This window comes from Cinclus cinclus, chromosome 1 (assembly GCF_963662255.1).
Source record: "Cinclus cinclus chromosome 1, bCinCin1.1, whole genome shotgun sequence".
In the NCBI taxonomy this organism is placed as follows: Eukaryota; Metazoa; Chordata; class Aves; order Passeriformes; family Cinclidae; genus Cinclus; species Cinclus cinclus.
Window position 1 is genome coordinate 133,613,639 of NC_085046.1, and position 24,551 is coordinate 133,638,189.

Genomic DNA, 24,551 nt, shown 5'->3' on the forward strand with positions numbered 1-24,551 from the left:
ACTTCCTACAGTGTGTCTCATTAAGTACAGAAGTTAAATAAAAATCAGTGATTCAGACACTCCTCTCAACCAGTCTGTCAGGGAAGTTCTTCTAGCTGCTTTCTATTGAAACTTTTGTTGTTGTTGTTGTTTTTCTCCCTCAGGTTCAACTTGATTGTTCAGTTCTGAACCCTGTGGCCTGTGGGCTTATTTACATTTCTTTCATACCAGCTTTGGAGTCTTGATTGGTAAGGCGACCATACCCAGTATATCCAGTAAACTGTGTGGCTTGTCAGTCCTCTGTACGATAGTCACGGTAGCAACAGTACATTAGAAAGATAAATATACAGTGTCAACTTATAATACATTTCTCAAGTCCTGCTGTAAAAGTTAGTATCTTTCTTTGTAAAAGTCTGTCTTAGAGTAAAGCAAGTATAAGAATAAGGCAGATTGTTTTTCCTTTCATCCTTATTCAGTGCCTCATTTTTAAGAAATTGCCAGGTGTATGATAAAATAGCGAAGAGGATTCAGGCTGGGGAGATGCACTTCTGTGAGTTTTCTTGTACACACTGTTCCGGATGAAGCACATATGAAATGTACCAACACCCTTTACAAAGGCACTAATGCTTCGCTTTCATGTCTGAAAATAATTCGGTTGGTACAGGCATAAGAAGCAAATGTGATCTTGGAATGTATCAGGCTGGTGACTCAGTCATCTTGTGATATGTTAATGTATGCACAGGCTCTTGTTCAGGCTTCTGTGCTACTAGTGTGCAGGATTTCTTGAGTATTCCCTTGGTACATGTGATGTTAAATGATCTTTTACTTCAGGTTCTGCTCTGTACTATTGCATCGTTCCCTGCTTTTATTCCTCCAAGCTTTGGAACTTCAGAATTCATTGTGTATTCTTTTGCCCAGCCTTTGCTTTGTCTTTCTGAATTTGTCTTCTGATGTGCAACTGAACTGTGTTAAAATCTACTCCATTGGGATCTCATTAATATATCACTCCATTCTCCTGATTTCTAGTTTTTTCTTCTCTTTACTGAGTTTTTTTACATATTTTACAATTCTTTATCCAGTTTTTGCTGTTAAACAGGATTCTGATGTATCAAGTGTTTAACTGAAGTTTAGTTTATAACCTAATCTAGCAGATGACTGAAACATATTTTTTCTCTGGTATTCTGGTATCCTTTGACTGTATTGCCTTTTTGTTCTAATGTGCCACATTGGTTGTGTTTTTATCTTAATTTTTATGGCCAATTTAAATTCCTAGAATGCAAACAGTTTAAAAGGTGATATTTTATTGAGAACCTGCATACTCATGGCAGCATTTCAGGTCTCTGCATGTATGAATAATAAGCTTCTGTTCATCAATAAGCAGCATGCCTTGTGTTTTATGTATAAATCTCTCTGGCTTTGTTTGGTGGGGTGGCCTTATGTATCTGTGTTGCCTGCCAGAAAAATGGAAGGAGTCATAGTTACAGATAACTCAAATTGCAACCAAGATCATTTAGCTCCACTAAAGTAGCAGAGATAATGACTTCAGGTTAGGTTTCTCAGTACTTTATTCCACTTTGGAAATGTCCACAGATGGAAACTGCACAGCTGGACTGGTCACTTAGGGCTTTTTGCCTTCTGTCTACTCAGAAGTGTGCTTATTTCTTTGTCTGTTGCCTTTTGTTCTACTATGTCACTGAAGAAGCTGGTTCTGTCATCTTGACGCCTCTAGGAAAGCTATGGCTGCTGTTACAGTCCTTCAAAACCACCACTGCTTCAGACTGGAGAGGCTCTGTTTTCCTGGCCTCTTCTCACAGCCCCCAGCTACCTTGGTGTCCCTTCACTGAAATAGTTTTGTTTATCTGTGCCCCCCTTATAATGAAGAGGGGCAGGGAGAGGGACACTAAAGCCAAAAGCAATTGGAGTGCAAGGATAATAGATATGCTCTGTCTGATAACCTCTGTTTGTAGTAATGCAGCTGAGGATGCTGTTGGCCCTCCTTGTTTCCAGGTCATGCTTCTGGCTCCTTCCTACCAAGACCCTTTGGGTGGTTTTTTTCAGCAGAGCTGCTTCTTGGCTGAGCAGCACCAACTGTACAACAGCAAGGGCTCTTCCTTCCTGTGCAGAAAACTGTTGTCGTGCTGAATTCCTTAAGGTTACTTTCAGCTTGCTCTCCAACTGTCCAGGTCCCACTGGACAGCGATCCTGCCATCTATGTTGACTAGTACCCCCAGTTTATCTGCAAACCTAAGACAATAAACTTGTACAGTAAGATGTTTACTAAGGCTCTGTAAATGACTCCACATCCACAGCAGTTCCCTTTGCATGTGGGCGGAGCAGTTGTAGTGCACAAGTCAGCAGGATAAGCTGACTGATTTTGAACTCTTAGAAGGGATAGATATCATGGGCTTAAGTGTGATAAGGCAAAGTGAAAATTCTTGAAGATGTGCAAGGCTGTAACTTGATATTGCTGCTTGATGGTCAAACTGCTTGTGTGGTATTGAGTAGACTTGAGTAAGTACAACTAATTAGGCTTAAATATTTGAAAGGGGTGGAGAGTTGTTACTGGAGAAGTTAACTTGCTGTATCAATAGTGAGACAAGATTTTTGCGAGTTTCCATTGGAAGATGTATTTGCACTGCAGTAAGATTGTACAGAAGGCAGAAAATGTAGTTGGGTAGTTTTTAATGTATTAAAGTATATACATGTATATTGCAAATGGAACAGGAAAGGAAGTTTATTGTTGGTTAACACATACGTGGCATAATCTGAAAATTTGGTAAAGTACTTCTGTTCACTTTGTGAAATCTTATTTTAGAAGAAAGCCCATGTGATGCACATACCAGTAGTGTCATGCACAGAGAGCTTTGTCTTTGAGACATTTGAAGAAGTGTCCTAAGTTTGTCTTCAGTTGTTTTTATTCCTGAAATCATAAATTTAATTATTACTCCTACATGCTCTGCATCTGACTGGATAGCTGGATAGCAGTGTCGTGTGTTAGGGGGATCACAAAATGAACTTGGATTGATGCTGTTGCAGGAAAAAGCTATTTTGATGTGTTTGAAGTGCTAATGCACTGTTAGCAAGGTCTCAGATTCATTGAGCTTGGGGGTTTGCTTGAGAAAAATGTGAACAAAAGCATCATATGAAGAGCAATGATAAGGATCAAGAGTTTGAAGAGCATGACTTGGAAAGACAATCACAGAATAAATAGCAGTTGCTTAGCAAGAAGAGACTGAAGGAGGCATTGACATTGCCTTGGTCTGAAAATCTACCTTTTGGGCCTAAAAAAACCTGCAGACTACAAGTATTTTGTAGGCTACTGTTAGGGCCTCTGTTTCTGGTTCCTAAGACATTGGAACCTAACTGAAAATAATATTCCTGTAATTATCGTAAGCATATCTAACTGCAGTAGGGGGAGAAGGGTTAATGAGATGGTTGTTGACTGAAATGGAGTCCCTGCTGTTAGGAGAGTCAGGACACCAGGTCTTATGGTATATAAAGATTTCCTACTTTAATCTCTTTCAGTTCTTTATGAGTAGATTATAATGATCTAATTGTTAGTGAGCAGAGCTAATCTAATAAAGATGTAATATCTGTGCTTCCTGTTTTATCAGTTAGTGAGTTGTTTCCACATACTGCTAAATAAAAATGTATTTGAAAATATTTCAGACTGCTTTTCTTATTTTGATTAATTACCCCATATGTGCTGCACAAGATCCTGTGAAAAACTGTCCTAGACAAGAATTTGACAAAGTTGCTGCCTTTTCCTTTTTTTAACACCTGTGAATCTGTTGTACAAATGTGTGTTGGGGGGTGAGAGGGTAGATGAATAATCTTGTTCTTAACTTCTTGGTCATAATAAGTTCATTTATTAATTTTAAACAATTTGCAATAATCATGGACTTGTCCAGCTTCTTTGCTTTTTCTTACAGGATTCTTGTTTGGTTTATTAATTGATTTGTCTGGGAAAAATTACTTTTGTTACTTTTGTTCTATTGAAAGTAATAGAATAGCTGCTGAGAAACGTTGCAGGTTGAGATTTAATCTTATTGTGCTGACGTGAAGGATAAAGGAAAGTGCATATGTTTTGCTCTATGCAGAGCTTGGAAAACCTCCTAAGCAGTTCTTAGCTTGTATCCTTATGTTTACCAGCTTTTAGTGCCAGAAGTCCAAAGAATGTGCTATAACTATCAATAAACAGCAAACTGACGGTCTACAATTAAACTCAGATGACATAATAAGAAATGAGAAATGCCACTCTTGTTATAATAATTTGAGCTAGCCCTGCCACAAGAATATTTTCAGTTAAGCAAAATTCAGTGGCACAGGGTCATATTGAGGCAGTTAATAGAAGCCCTGCTATAAATGTTGGAATTTGACTTTAGTTGTTTTCATTTGAATGCCACTGACTATTTCATGTTTTAATGTCAAAGCTGCCTTATTGAAAACTGCATCTTCCTAAAACATGATGTTCATAAACTGACTTTTCCTATCATGTATAAGTATGTTGGAGCAGTAAGTCCTCCTCTCTCTGTTGAATGATTATATGTAATTGTTCTTATGCTACAGTCATTTAACTGCAAGATTCTGAGCCCATGCTTTCAGACTAAGCATTGGTCTAGTGTCATTTTGAACACTGTGTTCTATGTCTTTCTAATTCTAGTCTTTTAAATCCTAGCTGAAATATTTTCCTGTCGTTTGTGGATCATTGCATGCACTTTTTCACTTCAGTGTTTCAAGCTGTTGTGGAAGCCAATCCAGTCCTGTGAAAAGGTAGTTGAGAATTAAAGCATGAATCCTGATGTTACAAAAATTCTTGTCCTCTCTGTCTTAAACAGCCCAGTTAAGAGCTCTGATAGCATAGCACCTCAGATCTCATGTTAAACAAGTTACTTGATTCTTCAGGTTGTGTTCAGTGTGGTCAGTGGTCTCAGGTTTTTCTTGGTGTGGGCTGAGAGCATCAGCCTTTGTTATTCTCACTGGCTTTCTGCTGGGAAATGGAGGAAGGGTTCTGTGTAACTTAACAAAATTAGCTCCTGTGCAACAGTTACCTGGAAAGTAAGTAAAGTGAAAGCATCAGACTGATTCTTGTTGGGTGTAAGGACTTTTCAGACCACTGCATTCTATGTTGGCAATTGTTTCTGCTTGCATGTGCTTCCTAGAATACCAGGGGTGCTGGAATGGCTGAAAGATGCATTTACTTTGCCCTCAAAAATGAATAGCCTGCTCATTTAGTAAGAGATAGAGGTTTTGTAGTGTGTCATCAGGGGGGTTGAATTCGTGTTTCTACTACTCTGACCTATTTTCACAGCTGAAATACATCCTAGTTTTCTTTCTGAGAGGTTAGGTCAAAACTGATGTGTTTGGTTTGAACAGACAGCTCGAGTGCTTGGGCTGTGGGCAGAGGTGTGGATTTTGATAGCTTGGCCAGCTGGGTAGTGAGCACACATGGAGCTCAGTGTTGCCTGCCTCCATCTCTTGTTGACTCAGGAGACTTAACATCGTGTCAGGTTATGAAACACTTGAATCCTGTATCCATATAGTGAGGGGGAGGTAATGGTTTCACAGACTGAAGAAGTGGAAGTGGGCACTGATAGGAAGGGTAGCATTTACTGCCTTAGCTATGGGATGGGAGGACATCAAAAAAATGCTAACTGTAAACTCCTGGGAAAACTTGTGGTGGGAGTTTTCCTGGCTTTCCTACAAGGTGCCTTCCCTGCCCCTACCCTCTGTTTGATCTTACTTTCCTGAACTTACTAGAGTTCTTTCAAATACCTGAAGATGGTGGAGGGTGTAGAATGGAAACCATATGAGACGTGACTGGGGTCACTTGATCTGTCCAGCTTGCAGAAGAGGAGACCTCAAAGTGATCCAAAGCTTCTTCAAGAAGGGAAATGGGAGACAGTGGCACTGATCTCCTCTCTTTGACCAGTGATAGGGCCTGAGGGCCATGTCGAGGGAGGTTTAGGCTGGGTATTAAGAAAAACTTCCTCAAGCAGAGACTGACTGGGCACTGGGACAGTCACCCCAAGGAAGTGGTTGCAGCACCAAGACTGCCAGAGTTTGGCCAATGCTGTCAGGCACATATAATACTTGGTGTTGTCCTGGGCATGGCCAGGAGTTTGATGCAGTGATCTTGTGAGTCTCGTCCAACTCTGGATATTTTATGATGATTATGTGATTCTAAGTGTAAAGCAGCAGGTTCTTTTGCTGTGAAGAACAAATAATTTCCCATTTTTATTTCTGGCATAAGGAATAGAAGTGGGTATTTGTGCAAGATGTCATTCTGCTGCTCAGTTATTGGAGAGGGAGAAGATAATTTATCTTGACCTCTTAAGTCATACCTGTCTGCAACCTCTTCAGACACTTGAACCAGTAAGAAGGAAAAGTTAAATAGGGATTGAGGAAAATGCCCCACAAACTAAATTGGGCTATATACAATGGAAGTGTGTGTACATATTTGTAGTATGGGGCTTCTTTTACTTTCCTCCCCCTCATTAGATGGAAATAGAAGACATCTTGTTCTGAAAGAAGGGTTCACCATTTGTAGATTAAGGCATGTATGGGATCCTCGATGAGGTCAGTCTGTTTTCAGTTGCATTCTTGGACTTTTTCTTAGGATTATTTGACTCAGACTGCTCCTGGAAGAAAATGACTAGAGTATTGGCAAAGCTTTGATAAGGTCTGAAACACTTGGAACTGTTACAGTCAAGCAACTGTTAGGTTTTCAGTAGGTTGCTGAGCTGGCACCTGTTGTGCTGCAAGTTTAAGTAAAACCTTTGGTAACAAAATATTTGACCTAGATGAGGAGAACATGGCTGCTGCAAAGCCTGCGAACAAACTTCTGGTGTTTTTATTGTTACTGAGTTGGCTTTATTTCCCTCAGACATTTGTAGTATGTTTAAACTCTAAGAATATAATCAGAAATTAATGTTTCTTCCAGCTAAGTTTTAAAAAGCTGCTATTAGTAAATAAGATGTTCTAATATATTGAATGAAGATAGCAGTGTGCAGAATTAACATATAGGTTTTTAAAATTGCTAGAAACTTTTTAGAAGTAGGTTTAGTCTTGCATGTCATTCATAGCTATAAAAACTTAGCATAATTATTACCACTGATGGATCAATTTTAGGTATGGGCGCATTCTTCCTCAGGCTTTTTTCAATATATAAGAAAGGATGAATTAGACCAGAGTTTGTCTTTTTTATCTATAAAAAAGTACCACAGGAGATTATTTATGTTGGATCTGCTAGAAATCACTACTTTGTCCTGTGCAACTTGTCCTATTTAGCAAATGTAAAATATTTCTGAAGTAGGTTTCTTCTGGTTTTTTTTGAGCTTTGTTTCCTCTTTTTTTAGCAGAACTTGCTGTGTAATTTACATTGTGTTTTCCCTGCCCTCTATATCTTTATACTTTTGACTGTCCATATAGAAATTTAGAAGTGGGTGTATGAAAGTTGTGCTAACACTTGTCTAGTTTCTTTTCCAGTGTTGCAGTCGTGACACTAATTAAATTAATAGTTCTCTAAAGATGCTGTTGGTTTATAGCATGTTTCCTTAGTACTTCAGGTGAGGCTTAAATAGATTACACTGTTTTCTATTATCAATGTAGCCATGCTAAAATATTTTTTAAAAATACGTTTTGAAACATTTAATGCCTCTTGCTTCTGTTTGATTTGGCTTGCAATATTTTAGCAAATTATGGTAATGAGTTTGAATGTATCAAAATGGGCATATAGTCAGTCTCATTGTAGCATGAAAACTTAATGCCTCATTCATTAAGCATTTTGAGTTCCTTAATAGTAGATATTTAACTGCTGAAGGTGGAGGTCGTGTGGTGAATGAGATTCATCTAACAAATCCATGTGTGTGTATACATGCAGGTATTTAAACACTCACATTTCTAGAGAAGTATGTGCTTTTTGTTGAACTGTATCACTACACTGGTGCATAGTGATTATCATAAATATCAAGCCAGTTAGTATAAAATAGTCTATACTTTAGTTACAAGTGGTTGTTTTCTTGGCCTGTGAAACAAGTCATAAAATAGTGCCCTAAAAAAACAAACATGGTTATTTGTGTTATTTATGTAGAATCTTTTGTGCTTATTTGCTAGCTCTGTGTTTGCTACAGACAGTGTAATTATGAATTTAATGCTATTTATTTTATAAAAAAAGCTTTCAATACTTATCAAACAGCGACAAAAATCTTCAGTGATTAGATAAAGCACACAGGAACTCTAGATCATCTCCCCTCAGATGAAAGCAGACAGGGTATGATACAAAATCAATTAAACACATCAGTTCCAGAAGTGTTGCTTGCCTAATGGAGTCAATGTCCTATTTAGTCTTCATTAATCGCTTCCTGGATAGCAGCAGGTACTTTTGCAGTTAGTTGGTCTCCAGTTATCAGTTGTTTGTATTGGTCAAATTCTTAAAGCATTGCAGAGGAATGAAGTCCCTATTTTAGCAGCTGGTGTCTGTTGGAATCAGCAGGAGTAAGCTGTGTAACTGGTGGATTAGATGTCTGCCCACGGGGCTGTAGTCAGCAGCCTGTGACAGTATTGAGAGAGGAAAATGAATTTAACACACGCATTGCCTCAATTTTTTTCAGATGCTGGCCAGAAGAAGACCCCAGACAAGAAAGATGGGCGACGAATGTCTTTTCAAAAACCTAGAGGGACTCTTGAATATTCTGTAAGTTACTGCTTTATTGTTAGAATGTTACTGCAAAGCAGGTGCAGGCTAAAAAGTTGCGTTACAAAATATAAGCAAAACTAATGTGTATTGCCTTTAATGTTAGAATCCTATGTATCTGATAGTTTAGTTTGACAGTCATTAAATCAGGGAATTAGCTGGTAGTACTAATGCTGTCTTTTCCCTTTAAATGCTTTTTTTTTTTTTTTTTTTTTTTTTTTTTTTTTTTTTTTTTTTTTTGCTTAGAAATCCCAAGCTAATCAAGCTGTTGACTGGTTCTCTTTTGGGTAACTAGTAAGAACAAATAACAATAGTTATATAATTATGTGCACATTCTTTGCTTTTGGCATTATTAATAAACCCCTGCTGTCAGGGGAAGTAACAGAATAAAGTTAGGAAAGGACGCTGTATCTTGATACTGACTTTCTGGTATTCTTCTAATAATTGCTGTAGATCTGTGCCTTTTACTGTATAACTGTTTCTGCTTCAGTATGTGAAAATGGAGACTTTCTCTCCCTGTTCTGTTCTTGAAATGACCCTCAAACTGTGCTGCAGTCAGCTTTCACATTTGTGGTTACTAAGGGAAACAGAAGTGGGAAGTATCTGTCTTGTGTTATGTACTGGAAATACAATTAAACCTATAAATAATGCTTACAGAGTTTGTTAAAACAGGGAAAGTCTGCCATAGTTATCTTTGAATGCTTTTGAAGCTGGACATGATAAATAAAAATGAGAACTTCTTTATGCAAAGTCTTCACCTGACCTCTTGGTGTTCTCTTGTTCCAGGAATAAGAGACACGGGGAAGACTTAACTCTGTTACATTAAGCCAAGCTGTGATTATTGCTTAAGTATTGAGAAGGCTGTGATAGTCTTTTGGAGAGAGACAGAGTATGTGTGTAGTGGATCAGGAATCATTTCGTTATCATATCTTTTATTGGAATTTGAATATAATTCTAGCCTGCTCTGAAGACTTCCTCGAAGCTGAAATTCAAAACAAATTCTTGCTGCTTAGGTTCTATCAGTTGAAGAATGTTAATGTAAGTGTGGCTGTTGTTGTTATATTAACCCCATTTGATCTGAAATACTGAGAAAAAAACAGTCAGGTATAGCTCTGTATTACTGGCATCCATACTCAGTGAATTCTGTAATTTGCCTCTTGCCACCATGTGAGTGCTTTTACTTTGGTACTAGCATTTCAGGCAAAGTAAAAGCAACAAGCTTTCAGTTTTTTAATTTGGTGTGTGTTTGTCAGGTTGCCATGTACTTTGGCAGGTTTTTGTGTTCCAGTAGGTGGAGTTTTAGATCCAAAAATAGCTTTCTTAATATGTACTGAAGTATGCATCACTTCCTTGTGAGTCAAAAAGATGATTCACAGGAATCAAAGGCTTTTTGTCCTTAAACTTAGCCCACCTTCTAAAGGAGCCTGTTGCATGGAACATGGTGCATTTCAGCTTCACAAATACTGTGTTCTTTCAGGTCATGCTGTACATTTCACTCATGAAGTACCTGAGTAGCATCATGGTTAATGTTGGGTTAATGTTTTGTGCATATATTTTAATATAATGTGTAGTTATAACCTTTGGGAACTGAGCTCATGCTCACTGTAAGAGGGCTCTGGTAGCTGTTATGGTAATTTGCTACTGTTGTTACTTCACTATATGTGAAGAGGTGCACTTGTGTGGTTTCTGACTTAGCATTGTGACAGGAAGTAGGACTGAAGCATGTGTACACACGCATATACCTACATGTGTTGCTTCTTTGAGAAGTAGGAGCGAATGAAGGCAGAAGCCAGACTCCCTCTCACCTTCTAGCATTGTTGAAATTAGTGGGGATTTTTGCCTATTTAATATAATAATTTGGTACGTTAGTTTTTCCAGTAGCTACATGGTTTTTAGGAAGGAAGGTCATATTTGTGAAGTTCAGAGTGAGTTGCCATTTCACTTGTGCAAACTGTGGGATTTTAGTATGGAGTAGATTTCACACGATAACTTTTTAGGAAAAAAAATTACTATGGGACAAATAATAAAAAAAAATTTACTTTAAAGCTAAAGACAGAGTGCAGTTAATGATCAAGATTTTAATGTAAAATTCCCAAGGCATGAAAACTTGAACCTGCTGTTCTGTATGTAGCAGCAGCAGAAGAATTCAACATATATGGTACTAATTAATGGAAGTAAGTCCTGAACTTCTTCGAAATGTTACAGAAAAAATGGGTTCATTTTTGCTAATACTGCTTAGACAGGGAACAGATATCTTTTAATAGTTTCTTTTTCTCAGTGTCAGTCAGCATATTAGATGCAAATTGATAGTCTTATTTCAGAATTCACAGTTGCTGCTGAAGCCGTATGTTTTCCCCTTCAGCCTTTTGTATTCCATGTTATAGGAGCACAACTGGTGCCTTCCTGTAGGTGTCAGAAGAGCCAGCTATGGGTGAATAATGGAGCATGAGCATAGTATTGCCTACTGATCACCAGTGATTGCAGCATGCTAGCAGTCTTGTGACTTCAGTGAAAGCCTTCTTACTGCTCTTATTTTTGAGGAGAAGATAGAAATAACTGTGGCTATTTACAGAGAGGTTTGATTTTTGTTTAAAAATGCATTTGTAAGTAAGCAGTTGAAATGGATGATCTAGTTAATCAGTGTTGGAGGCTCTAATGTAAGACTTCCCTTCATCTCTGGGGATTGAAGGCTGTGCTCTTCTGAAGTAGTGAATAAGTACTTAATAAACAGATCATGTTGTCCAGGTTATTGGAAAGAGCCCAATATCTATTCCTGAGGGTTAAAGAAGCCTTTAGTAGACCATAGCCTCAAGACTGAGTTTTCAGCCTGTATATAGAGAGTGCTGAGGGTTCTCTTCTGGTGCCACTAGTTCTATTGCCATTGTGAGCTTTTACGTGCTATTTAGAAAGCTATACACTTAGGAATTTTGTTTTTTTATTTCTTGGCACTTCTATTTCAAACCTAAGGAGTGTGTTCTTTTTTGGCTGACACTTTTCTTTGAGCATGCCATTGCCATAATCTTTTAAGTTGTTTTAGGGAATATGGGAAATGTAGATAATAATGGTGATGTTACTTTATCTGTTGCCTTTTACTGATTATTTTTAAAGTTGGCTGTGATATTTACAAGGTTTGTTTTACTGGTGTTGCATATTATATAAAATAGGTGTGGTATCAATTAATTAATGTAGTCATAACTGGTATTTCTAAAGGCTTGGGTACAGTGCCAAGTTGTTACTTACTCCCTTTTGTTCTCACCTTTTTTTTTTTTTTTTAGTCTTCCCATCTGTTTAATTTGTTAGTTTTTTTCAATGCCCTTAAAATATTGTTTGATTGTTTTCTGACTCTTGGACATCTAGTGCTGAAATAAAAAGAACTTTTTTCTGTACTCTGATTTATATGTATTTGATGTTTAATTTTTAATGGAGGAATCAATGAATTGACAGTTGAGATGCAATTACAGTAAAGTTCATTAAAATACCAGTAGACAATTTGGTTTAAAATAAAGTTATTTAAAACCTATTCTAGCTGTTGATCTGAGGGAAATGAAGGTGGTTTGAACCAGAGACAGTAGTGGCTGAAGTTCTGTCTGCTGTATACATAACTGTACCTGGGAAACATGGCTGTATTCTCAATGAAGATTTAATATTCAAATATTCATATAAGATTTTTAACATTCAGAATAGTATTTAAGTAGCTAATTCCATGTATAGAAAGTTTTTTTTCTGAAAGAGAAGGAATAACTTCTTGCTTTCTCTTACAGTAGTGGAATGATAGGGGAAAAGCTGGGGGATCCATGGTGTGTGGTGGCACTATTCAAAACATATTAGTTCTGTGCTTTTCTGCTAAGTTATTATTTGATATTTTGCCTGTTCAGATGCTGCTTTTTAGAATATTAGAGGCTGTGAGAACTGGAAAATAGGCCTTTGAATCTAGGAGGATACTTCAGGAAGTCTCTATTACGTGAGCAGTGTCTGTTTTGAGAAGATATCTCTGCTGGTCCCTGAAGACCCATGTAGTGTGGAAATTTCCCTGTGCAAACTTGACAGCTGAATAAAAAGGAAGCTTATACTTGCCATTGTGTTTACCATAAGTGAGATAAGTTGCTAAGCTATCTCACAAGATGTTTTTATTTCAGAAGGCTGTAAAGAGTAAATGCACTAAAAGGGATTAAGCTTTGTGGTTTGAATGCTTTTCATTTGTTTTATATCATAAGTTAGTCTAAAATCTCAATTGCTTCAGTCATAAAGTGATGCATAAGAAATACCCAGCAGGTAACTGCTGTCCCTCAAGGTACATGAGAGCATACTTAGGCAAAATGTTTGAATTTCACTTTACAGTTTGTTTTAGAAAACTTTCTGTATTATGTAGAGCCTCTGATGGAAACATTACTGTTAAATGATTTGGTGATTAGTTTTGTTATGGTCTGTTAAGCACATAGTATATATCTGGTCCCATTACAGTTCTGTTTTGATTTCTGCATTAGTACCAGTTAAATGTGGCTTATGAAAATAGTTGTATTTTTTTGTATATCTGTCATCATACAGTACAGAATAACTGGGATCTACTGCTGGAACTACTACTACAGTAGTCTTCCATACTGGAAATACTAGTGTAGAGAGATGTTTGCTGCTTTGTATAGTTTATTGGCTTCCTGTACAAATAATTCTTATAATAGGCTTCAAATCCTGTCTTAAAAAAAAATTGCCTTTTCTTTGGCAATACTTACATCTTTTTTCTTAGTGAATCTAGGTTGACAAGTGCACCTTTATATGGAAAAGAATTCTCTAACTCTGCTTACATTTAGCTGCAGATGTATCTTAGCTTATATAGCTTCATGTTGTCTTAACTGATAAAATATTTTTTTTCCTGGTACAGTGTTCATGAGGCCTTGTGCCATCATGCAGTAAATCTTTTGGTTGTTTGTTTCCTTGTATCACTATTATTCCTAAGGCTATGAATTCTTTATTCTTAAACAGTCTTTCTGTATAATACTTTTTTCCTTTTGCTTTCATCTGGTAGCTCATTTTGAATACACTTTGGGAGATGGAGGTCTCCAAAAAATCTGAGCTCAGAAAAAAACTTTCCTTAGTTTGGAATCACTTTCTCAAAATGCTTATGCTCCATCTGCTGTCATAGTAGTCAGCCTGCTTTGCTTCAGCGTTTTTGCATTTTTACAGTGATGGATTTTAATTGAAAGTCAGAGTCTAACAGAAGCTTATTTCAATAGTAAAAGGGTATGTTTATAGAGAGAACTCTTCAGCTTTTCTGTTGGTGAGGAGTGGAGAAAAGCAGTTGAAGAGGGGGAATGAATTCTGTGAACCCAGTCAATGGTGTATTGCACGGTAGTATCCAGCAGTGAATTTGTAGATCAGAAGTTCTGGTGCAACAGCTGAGCCTACAGCTCAAAATGTGTGACTGGTGCTTCTGGCCACCTGGAAACATAGTGGGAAGGCAGGTACTTTTACATGGGGTTGCAATAGACTAATATTTAGGGGGTAGGTATGTTTTTTGTAGTGGGTTTATCGTTTTGGTTTTTTTTTGAGGGGTTGGGCAGTTAGAAGAAATTAAGATATTAAAGTTCATCAGAGTCTTGGTAAATCTACACATGCTAAAATATGTTAGACACTATTTGAACTAACTGCTTACAGATTTGTTTTGTTTGTTTTTGGTTTTTTTTTCCCAATTGATACAGGTGGAATCAAAAGATACTTTAAACAGTATTGCCTTGAAATTTGATACAACACCCAATGAACTGGTTCAATTAAATAAGCTTTTCTCGAGAGCAGTCGTTCCTGGACAGGTACTATTACACTATATGTGTTACTTATACAACAAAGTCCTCTTTTACTGTATTTCCCATTCCTACCAGAGTGCTAGAGTACTTCTCGTACTGATTTTCTTATTGGCTTTGTCTAAGAGTTTTTCCTTTTTCTCTAGTCCATTCCATGTGCCTATGAAATAATTGCCTAAAAGGAAACATATAAGGAAGCTTCCTGTGTCCTTGATTTAAGATCAGAGGGCTTTTAAAACTAGATGTACTTAATGGTACAATAATAACACTTTGCAAATATTGCAGGCTGTTTACCAACTCTAGCTCAGCAGATACATTCAGGATACAGCATTCCGTGCTTTATTACATTACAAACAACATTCCATGACCGCATATTACTGCCTGCAATTCTGTTTTAGTAAATTGAATAATGTTTCTGTTCTGCTCTGGAAATTTTGTTTTTACCAGCGGTATATGAATTACCATTCAATTAATATAGGTCCATTATTGCCTTTTTTCCCCTCCTGTTTTTGCCTTCAATTTTCACTTCTTGAAAGCGAGGCCTGGAAACAAGTGTTAGGTAAACTGTAGTATAAGCCACTGGCCATTTGATATTTGCTCTTTCTTTGATAAAGTTATGTGTTCATTTTTGATTTCTGCAGAACTTTCTCTAGACAGGTTGAATGCCTACCATGGCAGAAATAATGTGTTAAAGGTGTGAATATGTTCAGTTGAAATTTTTTTAATATATTCAGTGAGTCTATTTCCTCACTGCTCAGATAGTAGAGTCATTGCAAGAGAAATAATTGGACACATCTTCCTTGGACACTCTTATTTATAGCATGCTGTATACTTTTAATGCTTTCTAGCTGAACATCTTCCTTGGTTATGTCTGAAAATCAAATCAAAATTATATCAATATAGCTTTTAAAAACTTGAAATGCTAAAATTTCAAGTAGTGGTGGTTTTTTTTTTTCCCTTCAACTCAATTCTTTAAAAACCAATGGGAGCAGGAATGGTTCTGTGTAGCTTATTTTGAGAAACCATAGTAAACATACCTTAACTGGTGGGAAATCTAAAGTAAATCTGAAAACATAAATAACTTCTAACTGCATTATATCTTCTTTGTAGATTTTGTATGTTCCTGACCCAGACTACATTTCTAGTGTGGACAGCTCCCCCTCTCTAAGTCCTGTAAGTCCCCTATCACCTACATCTTCGGAAGCAGAGCTTGACAAGGCTGCAGTAAATGTAGGTATACTTATTGTCCTTACAATTAACTTTCCCTGACAAGATAAATGTTAGAGATACTATGCTTTCTTCTTAAATTATCTTTTTGTTTTGGGGAGAAAGTATTAGCTTAGAGTTGAAAGTAAAATAGTTCCTTTTCAAAGGTAAAGATTTATAAATATGAGATTTTAATCTTTGTAAATTATAGCTTTCAATGTGAAAACTTGATTTGAAGGCAAATTACTTGTAGCAAAATACTGTCATTGCACACTGAGATTTTAATTAGTTACTGTTGGATTTCTGTATTTGTTAACATTTCAGAGCTTGTTAAGCATTTGTCTGTAATCTTACTGATAGTTTTTGTAGAAAAGATGTATTGGCAGGAATGCTCAGGTTCCCCCTGCTTGCTCTAGAGTGTGGGAGCAGCTTCTCTAGTTCAATGTTGTGCAGTGAAGTTCACAAAGAAAAGGGGGTTTCTGTGGAGGACTAATACAGAACTAATTGTAGCTGACTTTTAATCAGTAGTTCTGCATTTTTAGACTTTCAAAATGCTAAGAATGTTTAGCCATCCACATTGCACTGTAATTCAGATTAAATGTAGATTTTTGGGTAGGAGCTGGCTTTGTGAAAGCATATCTTTGCAGGAATACTAGTTTGCTGTCAGCAGCATTCCATAGGGAGCAGTCCAATCAGGAAGATTCAGTATTTGACCCTGAGCTTCTCTGCAGTTCTTGCAACTATGTTCTTATTTGGATGCTTCTTCATGCATCACCACTGTTCTTGTCCCAGTTACTATCTTCTCCTCTCAAATAAGAAATTTTCTTAGTAGCATATTTTGACAGTACTCAGTCAAGCTGTCAAACATCTATTCCAGAATTGTGTGCTCAAAATTCATGAAGGTTTGAAACAAAGCATTTATTTATTTACCTCTATTACTTGGTCCAGATGGGTTTAAATAAAAAGGTTTTGCTTTGTTGCTGAACAGGTTCCCAAACTGCATTGCGGAGTCCGATGGCCCTTCTACTGAAAATTACTGTTTGTTTTTGATACCTTTTTTGTCTTTGTATGCCAGTTCTTATGTCTGCTGTCATTTGTGCTGAATAATTTATCTTATGTTTGATGGCAAATTGAGGGTGGTGTCGCACAGTAAGCAGACTTGGCTGCAAGAATACATTCTTGTATCATATATCTTGGATCCTTATCAGTCTCAGAAACATGTAACTACCCATGTAACATACATTGTGAGAAGTTACTCCAGGGAAAAATTACCAACTTTGCTCTTGAAAAACAGAGCTTTTCCTACGGATTCCATGCCAGAAATATAGCTAATTCTTTTTGTCAATTATTTTGTGTATCTCTTAGCAGATAGTAGATAAGGAGATACTTGTAATTTGTTTGAAGACTTTTTGACCGTATGCTCATATTGGAGATAAAACTTGCAAATGAAAGCACTAAAGTGAAAAACCTCCTCTGCAAAAGAGGTGTAGTCAGTCCTGTGTTAGCAACAATTGGAATGTTGAATTTCATGTAACTGACACTTTATTTTGTGCCTAAGATTTTGTGCATCTTGTTACATGTCATGGATTGTTAAGCAGTTCTTAAATGCTTCAATGAAAGTCAGATTAACAATGAGACAATATATAATAGTGGTTATTTTGTTTCTGAGGCTTTTCAAAGTACATCTAAGGAAAAAAAAATATTTGTCAAAAAAATCAAGGAATAGAAATCACAGTGTGGACTGTGGGCGTTTGGTTTTGTTTTCAGTCTCTCCAGCAACACAAAAGGAGCTCAGCTTCTCTGTGAGCACTTAAGGCTGGAGGATTTTGTTGTTCATCATAGCACCTGTCTTTCATGTTTTTCTTCTCTTTTTGCTGATTGCTATCATTATGAAGAGAAGAAATACAAGTATACATTCTCTAATGCTCTCTTGATACCTGTCTTCTTTGATTGTCCTGCAGTTTTGACTGCACATTTGCAGTTTAAATTTGAACATGCTTCAAGGTAAAGATGTGTTCCTCTGTGTATATAATGTAAAGGAGTCTTCTCTCTGCGCTGGTCAATAGAATTAGAATTTCTTGCTACAATTTAATAAGAAGGCTAAAAAATATCTGAATGCCTGTTCAGTCAAAAATAACCTGCCATGTTCTCTTCTTGTTCCTCTGTTTTATTGAACATTGGAGCAGCTTAACACAGCTGTGTGGCTTGGTACAAGCCCGCATGTAGCTGATATAAAATCTGCATAACCTTGTTCAAGTTGGGGTGGTTTTGGTAGGTTTTTGCTTGTTGGTTTTTGGATTTTTTGTTTTGTATTTTGTTTATTTCTTAATTTTGCTACACTTAAGGTAAGATTTTAGTGGTTTTAATTATTGTAAATTTCAATAATTTTGTTGCTGTCAGTGTGCATGTAAGAACTAGCCTAGATTTGAAGATTTTCTGTTGCTACAGAGTTTTGGAAAGATTTCTTCATTCAGCAGTCTTAGGCACATATTTGAGAAGATCCTATATGCTTTGCTACCTATAAAATTTAAAATCCACTTCAAAACAAGAGTGTCATCATTAAATTGGAATGTCTACTATTGTGATAGTGCATTCCCTCTCTGCCGCTTCCTTTCCTAATCCATACTGGGATCTGAGTTTGTGTCATGTGGCAGTATGATAACTAGCTGGTTTATTCAGAGTGGGCTTGGATATAGCTGAGCACTTTCAGAGCCACTTGCTGATGTATGTGTCACAAGAGTGACCCTATAGTTTTTGGTAGGAAGGCATATGTAGAAGGAGAATTAATCTCTAGGAGGTTTATTTCCTAATTATACCTTGATTAGCTTTTTCAGCAGAATTCAGTTTTGTTTTGTGTATTGCTTTGGGGTTTTTTTGGTTGATCTATAATAAAGGTTGAAAGATTCTAGCAAAGGCTAAAGTAGTGCTAGAGAGATGATGAACTGAAACACTTGTGCATAATGTTCCTAGGTATGGCTAAAGGCATTTATATGCAATCTGTACTAGTGACTAGAACTGAACAGGAATAGCAGAAAACCAAAGGGAATGTGGAGTTCCTGTTTTCTAAAAATAGTAGTATTTTATTAGTAACAAAAAAATTGCAATTATGTATGAAATTGAAGTCTTTAGATGTGGGTGAAGCTCCAAAACAGGGTTTCTGTGCCCATAAAATAGGCTTTGGTGAAGTCTGTCTGTTTGTTTAGTTCGAAAACAAATGTTTTTTTGTTGTCTGTGCTGTCCTTGGTAGGGTTCCATGTTCACTACTTAGTTGGATATAGTAGACAGTGAGGTAGATAGCTCTTTCTGTTATTTTGCTGGGGAAATAATGAAGGAAATCCTCTGAAATCCAGGAATGTGAATGACAAACATGATTGGAAACAGCCGGAGAGTTTACCAAGGCTATATCATACCTGACAGAACTGATTGCATTCTGTCAGGAAGTGACAAGCTCAGCGGATGAGGGAAGAGCAATGCATGTTTGTTACCGTGACTAGAGCCAGGCCCTTGACACTGTTCCTTGTTAAAATACTGGAAAAACTTGAACTGGATGGGAAGAGTAGAACATGGGCCTGAAAAATTGCCGGGATCATTGTGTTCAAACTTATTCAGCATTTGTGTCTGATTTTTTTTTTTTTTTTTTTTCAGATCTTATGTAGAATCATTGAATAGGTTGGGTTGGAAGGGACCTTAAAGATACCCAGTTCCAGCCCCTCTTCCATAGGCAGGAACACCTTCCACTAGACCAGGATACTCAGCTCCCCATCCAGCCTGGCCTTGAGCTCTGTTTGCTGTGGTGATGGTCAGTTTCAAATCCTTGAAAGTCACTATTGGGGCAGTTATTTTATAATCTGCTCATGAGATTATGGTCAAATTACACAGCAGAAAGTCTCCAGAAGTGGATATTGAGAAAAGAATGTTAAGTTCTTTGTTTCTTTCTATTTTTTTTCAGGATTCAGATGGAGTCCAACAGAAGGAGTCAGCTGTTTCACCAGCGCATGCATGTGTTCGTCCTTCAAGAGTGGTATCATCTACCTCCGAAGAGGAGGAAGCATTTACAGAGAAATTTCTAAAAATTAATTGCAAGTACATAACTAATGGCAAGGTACTGAAACATTGGGGTTTTACTGCTATTGTGCAGGATGTAATAATAAAGCATGTTCAAAGTATAAACATAGAGTAGACTTTAGGTAGGGATGAATAGATGAATCAACTCATGTGCATATTCCTGTATAAATATACTCATTTTTTTACTCACTGTTTCCTTTGAATTCTCCAGGCATCTTGTTCAGGACATGATGCAAGCAGTTGATATGTGACAGACATCCCTGATGCTGTACTGTTACATAATTCTTGTATGTTGAGGGCATGAGGTCTGTTTGTTCCTTAAGATAGTATCTCTCATAAGTCATTTTCTTTACTTAGAGTAGAGAAAAACCTGCCTTAAACTGTACTAGGAAATGTGCAGTTGCGTAGCTTTGCTTCCTTTCTAAAATCTTTTTAAAACAGATCAGGGCAAGCAGAAGAAACCTGATTCTGCAAACAAATTCTGTATTGTTTGTTTTTTTTTCTTTGAAGCAGTTACAGTTCTCTCAATAGCATCATTGCGCAAAATTACTCCAAGTTAGGAGTAACTTAATTGACCTCTGTTCAGTTCATAAGTGCATAAGTCCTGCGCAGACTTCTAGGGACTAAGGTAAAGTGTTTTGATACTATCTCAGAACACTTGACCAAAAATTCAAAATTTATTTCTCCCCTACCTCACAGAAAAATTACTATTAGACACTTTGTCTATGAAAAATGCCTTCAGTCAATGAATGCAGTAAAATTCAAAGTACTTGTAATACTTCCTCCTTTGCCTGAAATTCAGGTGTGTATGTAGAGCTATCAATGTTTTTGTTCAGCAATAGGTTTACAAATAAGGTACACTAATGATAAACAGATTAAGAATCTCCTAGAACTGCAATTTTTGTTTTTTTGTCTGATGGAGAAAGGGTTGCAAATCTGTGTGTCTAGGCTTGAAGCCTTTTGACAATGTGTGTATTGAACTACTTGTTAGAAGTTGATGAGGCAAAAGCTGCTTTGTTTTTTGATGAGGCAAAAAAAGCTTCGTTTTTTACTTTGTTCTACTTTGCAGGTAATTTTCTTCGCTTACTGTATTGTCTGTAGGTGAATTTTTTAGGTTGATCCTAGGTACATGCTTATTTACCAGTGTTAAGTGCTGTTATACAGAGGAATTGAGACCTGTGAGCCTTTGTTAGAAAGTGGATGTACTGGAAAAATCTGGGGTTAAAATTTGCAGCATATTATTCATCTGCTGTAATTTCTCCTCAGAATATTACAGGGATTATTAATAGCATCTGTCTTTGATTTGCAGCATTACAGCCTATATTCTGTTTCTAAAAAGTTTTATAACCCATTGCAGTGTCTATCCATAGTTGGGGAGGTGGGTGGGAGAAAAATGTATTCAGACTTGCTCAGACCGGAGTGTGAGATCTTTTAAGTTTAGCATGTAATTTATAAGAATGTCCTCTTGAATATTGTCTTGCTCCTTAATATATTTTCTCATGATGCAGAATAATAAACTTCCAAAACCTTTCTGGAGGAAGCTAAAAAGATTCATCCTCTGCTTCTGAAAGTGATTATTGAAATTCATAGTTAGCCATTCTTTACGGCTTCAGCTCTGAAGTCCATCATCACTGAGTGCTGCTTGTAAACTGAAATTTAGTGAAAGCCTTTTTTCAGTTTGTCTATGCAAGAAGGCTTTCATTAGCATAAGATAGTCACGAGTGTGACTAAATCCACCTCCAATCATACACAGAAAAGGCAGTCTTAAAAAAATGGGACTATCTGAAGAAGCAGAGAGGAATTCTCTGAGGAGCAGTGGTTGGAACCCAGCATGCTTGCTCTGTTCATTGTACTTGCTCCGTGTTAACTGGTTCTGGCTGCTGATAGAGGCCTGTTGAGTGCAGTAAGGGACAGGGTTATGTGAATGCCACATTTTGTACAGACAATAAATCAGTGCAATCTGTATGCTGCAGTCACATCTTGACTCACTGCTTCCTGCATGTGTAGTTGTGCCCTGCCTTACAGCTGCACTGTTGGCTTCTGCTGTAGAAAAGTGTGCTGCTCTGGGTTTTTTTCACTCTTTGTACTGTTCCTCGAGGTGAAAAAGTACCCTGCTTGATTGTAACTGAAACTAGTCAGGAAGGTTTGGAATTCTTTTACTTTTGCTAACTTAGTTATCTGTTTTGGAATGTAGTAGTTAAAGAAAAATTACTAATGCTGAGACTTGAAAAAACCCAAACCACTAACCTGGAAATGAAAGCACAGAAAGCACATATTTATTATTCATTAAGTGGAAAGGACACTGAGGTTCAAAACTTCTACAAGAAACAAAACATAAAATAAATGTTAATTTCATTATAAAAGCTTAATAAATCATAAATTAAAGTTTTTATTCAACCTTGTGTGTGCAAGAATTAATGGAGTTCTTTAGAGTACTTATCTTTGAAAATGTCTTGTTTGGAGTCCTTTCAAACTTTCTTAGTGCTTCACTGAACTGCCTAATCTTAATGTGTGGCCTTACCAGTGTGATACTTTAGCTCTAAGCCTCCCTTTACATTTATATTTATAAGGATTGTTCAGATTTCCATCTCATGTACTGCATGGGAGTTAGAGCTTCCATTTCCTGAAGTGTAAAGAGTTTTAATGGTAAGAAGACAAAACTGATTCAGGACTTAATACCTGCATGTGCAGTTTAATCTACTTTCAATATGTATGTGTTTATGTATCTGGATTAATATTTTCTGGACCAGCTTTAAGACCCAAGGGACCTATTTTTTTAAAAACCTAGGATGTCCACATGGCTTTTAGTAAGAGTGGCTTTTCCTTTTGAGGATCTTAAATCTGAACTTCATCTGAACAGAATTTTACTTCATGTCTTTTAAAGTCTGTTATGTAGCGGAAACTTGACTTGTCTAAGTGCTGTTTTGGGGAGTTTTGGTCCAGAACCAGAACTTCCTGTTAACAGTATCATGTTGAACTACTTAGTAGCTACATGCAGAGTCTAATTTGTATTTCATTTTCATAGACAGTATTTTTAGTATTTTTCTCTCAACAACTACTTAGTAATTATGGTCCAAGAGACACAAGTAATTGGCTATTTTGTGGAGGATGTCCTAAAAATCTTTTTTCCAAAGATTCTATAGAAAGCTGTTTATAGATGTTCATTTTTTCCTTTTTTTCCTCAAGGACTAGGATATTAGGAGATTAGAGCAAACATCAGTATACTGGAGTCATGTAGCAGTTGGTAGTGTGCATGCCATTGTCCAGTGCTTTTACTTGGACTTGTACTCTCATTTGCAGACCTCACTCTTTAACAATGCTGTTAGCACAAATAATTAATGTGGCTATTTTGAAAAACTGAATTTGTCAAAAAATAAAGTCAAAGAGCTGTTTCTGAAATGTTAAGTGAGTATTTGATTTATTTTAAATGGATCTGGGCTGAAGACCCAATGTAATAATTCACAAAGGAGAAGCTGGATTCATCTTCTTGTCTTAATAATGGTAGACAAGGGAATAGAAAGGGCTTTGTTTTTCATAAACAAGCCCCCTTGATATTCTTCACTTTGAAGAATATATTCATACTGAAAAATTAAGTAGCCCTACCAGGTCAGAGAAGGAGCTTTTGGAGCTTTTTTCCTGCTCCAAAAGCAAGGAACCAAAAAAATTAGATGGGAAGCAGACTAGGTTCTCAGTCATCTTTGGTGCCTGTAAGATAGCAGGGGCAGTTAGCTTGTTGGAAGTAACTTATCCAGAGCAGCATTACAGAATCATTTAGGTTGGAAAACACCTCTAAGGTTGAGTCCAGTCTTTCCCTGATCACCGTATTGTCAATTAGGCCATGGCACTAAGTGTCACATCCAATCATGTTTTGGAATCTCCAGGGATGGTGACTCCATGTGCAGCCCATTCCAATGCTTAACAATCCTTTTTGTGAGGAAACTCTTCCTGATGCCCAGCCTAAAATTCCTCTGGCACACCTTGAGGCCATTTCCACTGATCCTGTCCCTGGATACCTGGGAGAAGAGGCCAATGCCCACCAGGCTACAACCTTTTCTCATGTAGTTGTAGAGAATAATAAGGTCCACCCTGAGCATCCTCTTCTCCAGGCTGAACAAGCCCAGATCCCTCTGCTGCTGTTCACAGGACTTCAGTCTCTAGACCACTCACCAGCTTGATTGGCTTTTATGGACTTGCTCCAGCATCTTGATGTGCTTCCTGAATTGAGGGACCCAGAACTGAGCATAGTGTTTGACATGTGGCCTCACCAGTGCTGAGTACAGTGACAATCACTGCCTGGTCCTGCCAGCCACACTAATCATACAGAGATGCTCTAGGTTTTTTTTCTGGTGTCACTGTCATTACCCATTCCTGGGTATTTTATGAGACAACTGTGGCATCTGCTGCCCTAGTGCATAACTGTATGAGTAACCAGCCAAGTTGTTTTAGAACCTTAAATGATACTAAAGTGCTCGGGAGTTCATCATTGTGTACTCTGATACATCAGTTGTCTGTATATTTTAGGAGTGCTGACATAGAAATCTGTCTGATACTTGCTTAATAGCAAGCCAACAAGGAAGTGAAGTTTCAGGTACATAAAGAAGCACTTCTCATCTTGACTTATGCAAAGCTGTGGTGTTCGCTCTCAAAGGCTAAATTTGCTGCAGTTTCCATCTCTCAGGGAAGTCTAGCATAATGCAATGAGCCATTCTTAACCAATTGGCTAAAGTGCTCCCACTTGTATGTTTTGTTCCCATGTTATCCTTTTTTTTTTCCTCCCAGAATAGCACTTGGTTTCTGTCCACACTAGAAACAAT

At 37.2% G+C, this 24,551-nt stretch overlaps 1 protein-coding gene across 2 annotated transcripts in view; it reads left to right on the plus strand.

Annotated features, from left to right (window-relative positions):
- The first annotated feature begins 8,331 nt into the window (after nt 1-8,331).
- OXR1 (oxidation resistance 1) overlaps nt 8,332-24,551 on the plus strand; it is a 64,725-nt gene continuing 48,505 nt past the window's right edge. For both annotated transcript variants that reach the window (XM_062491215.1, XM_062491224.1), the window contains exons 1-4: nt 8,332-8,674; nt 14,368-14,475; nt 15,577-15,690; nt 19,622-19,774. In XM_062491215.1, coding sequence (XP_062347199.1) covers nt 8,555-8,674; nt 14,368-14,475; nt 15,577-15,690; nt 19,622-19,774 — 495 coding nt within the window. In that variant the 5' untranslated portion in view covers nt 8,332-8,554. The remainder of the gene's footprint in view (nt 8,675-14,367; nt 14,476-15,576; nt 15,691-19,621; nt 19,775-24,551) is intronic.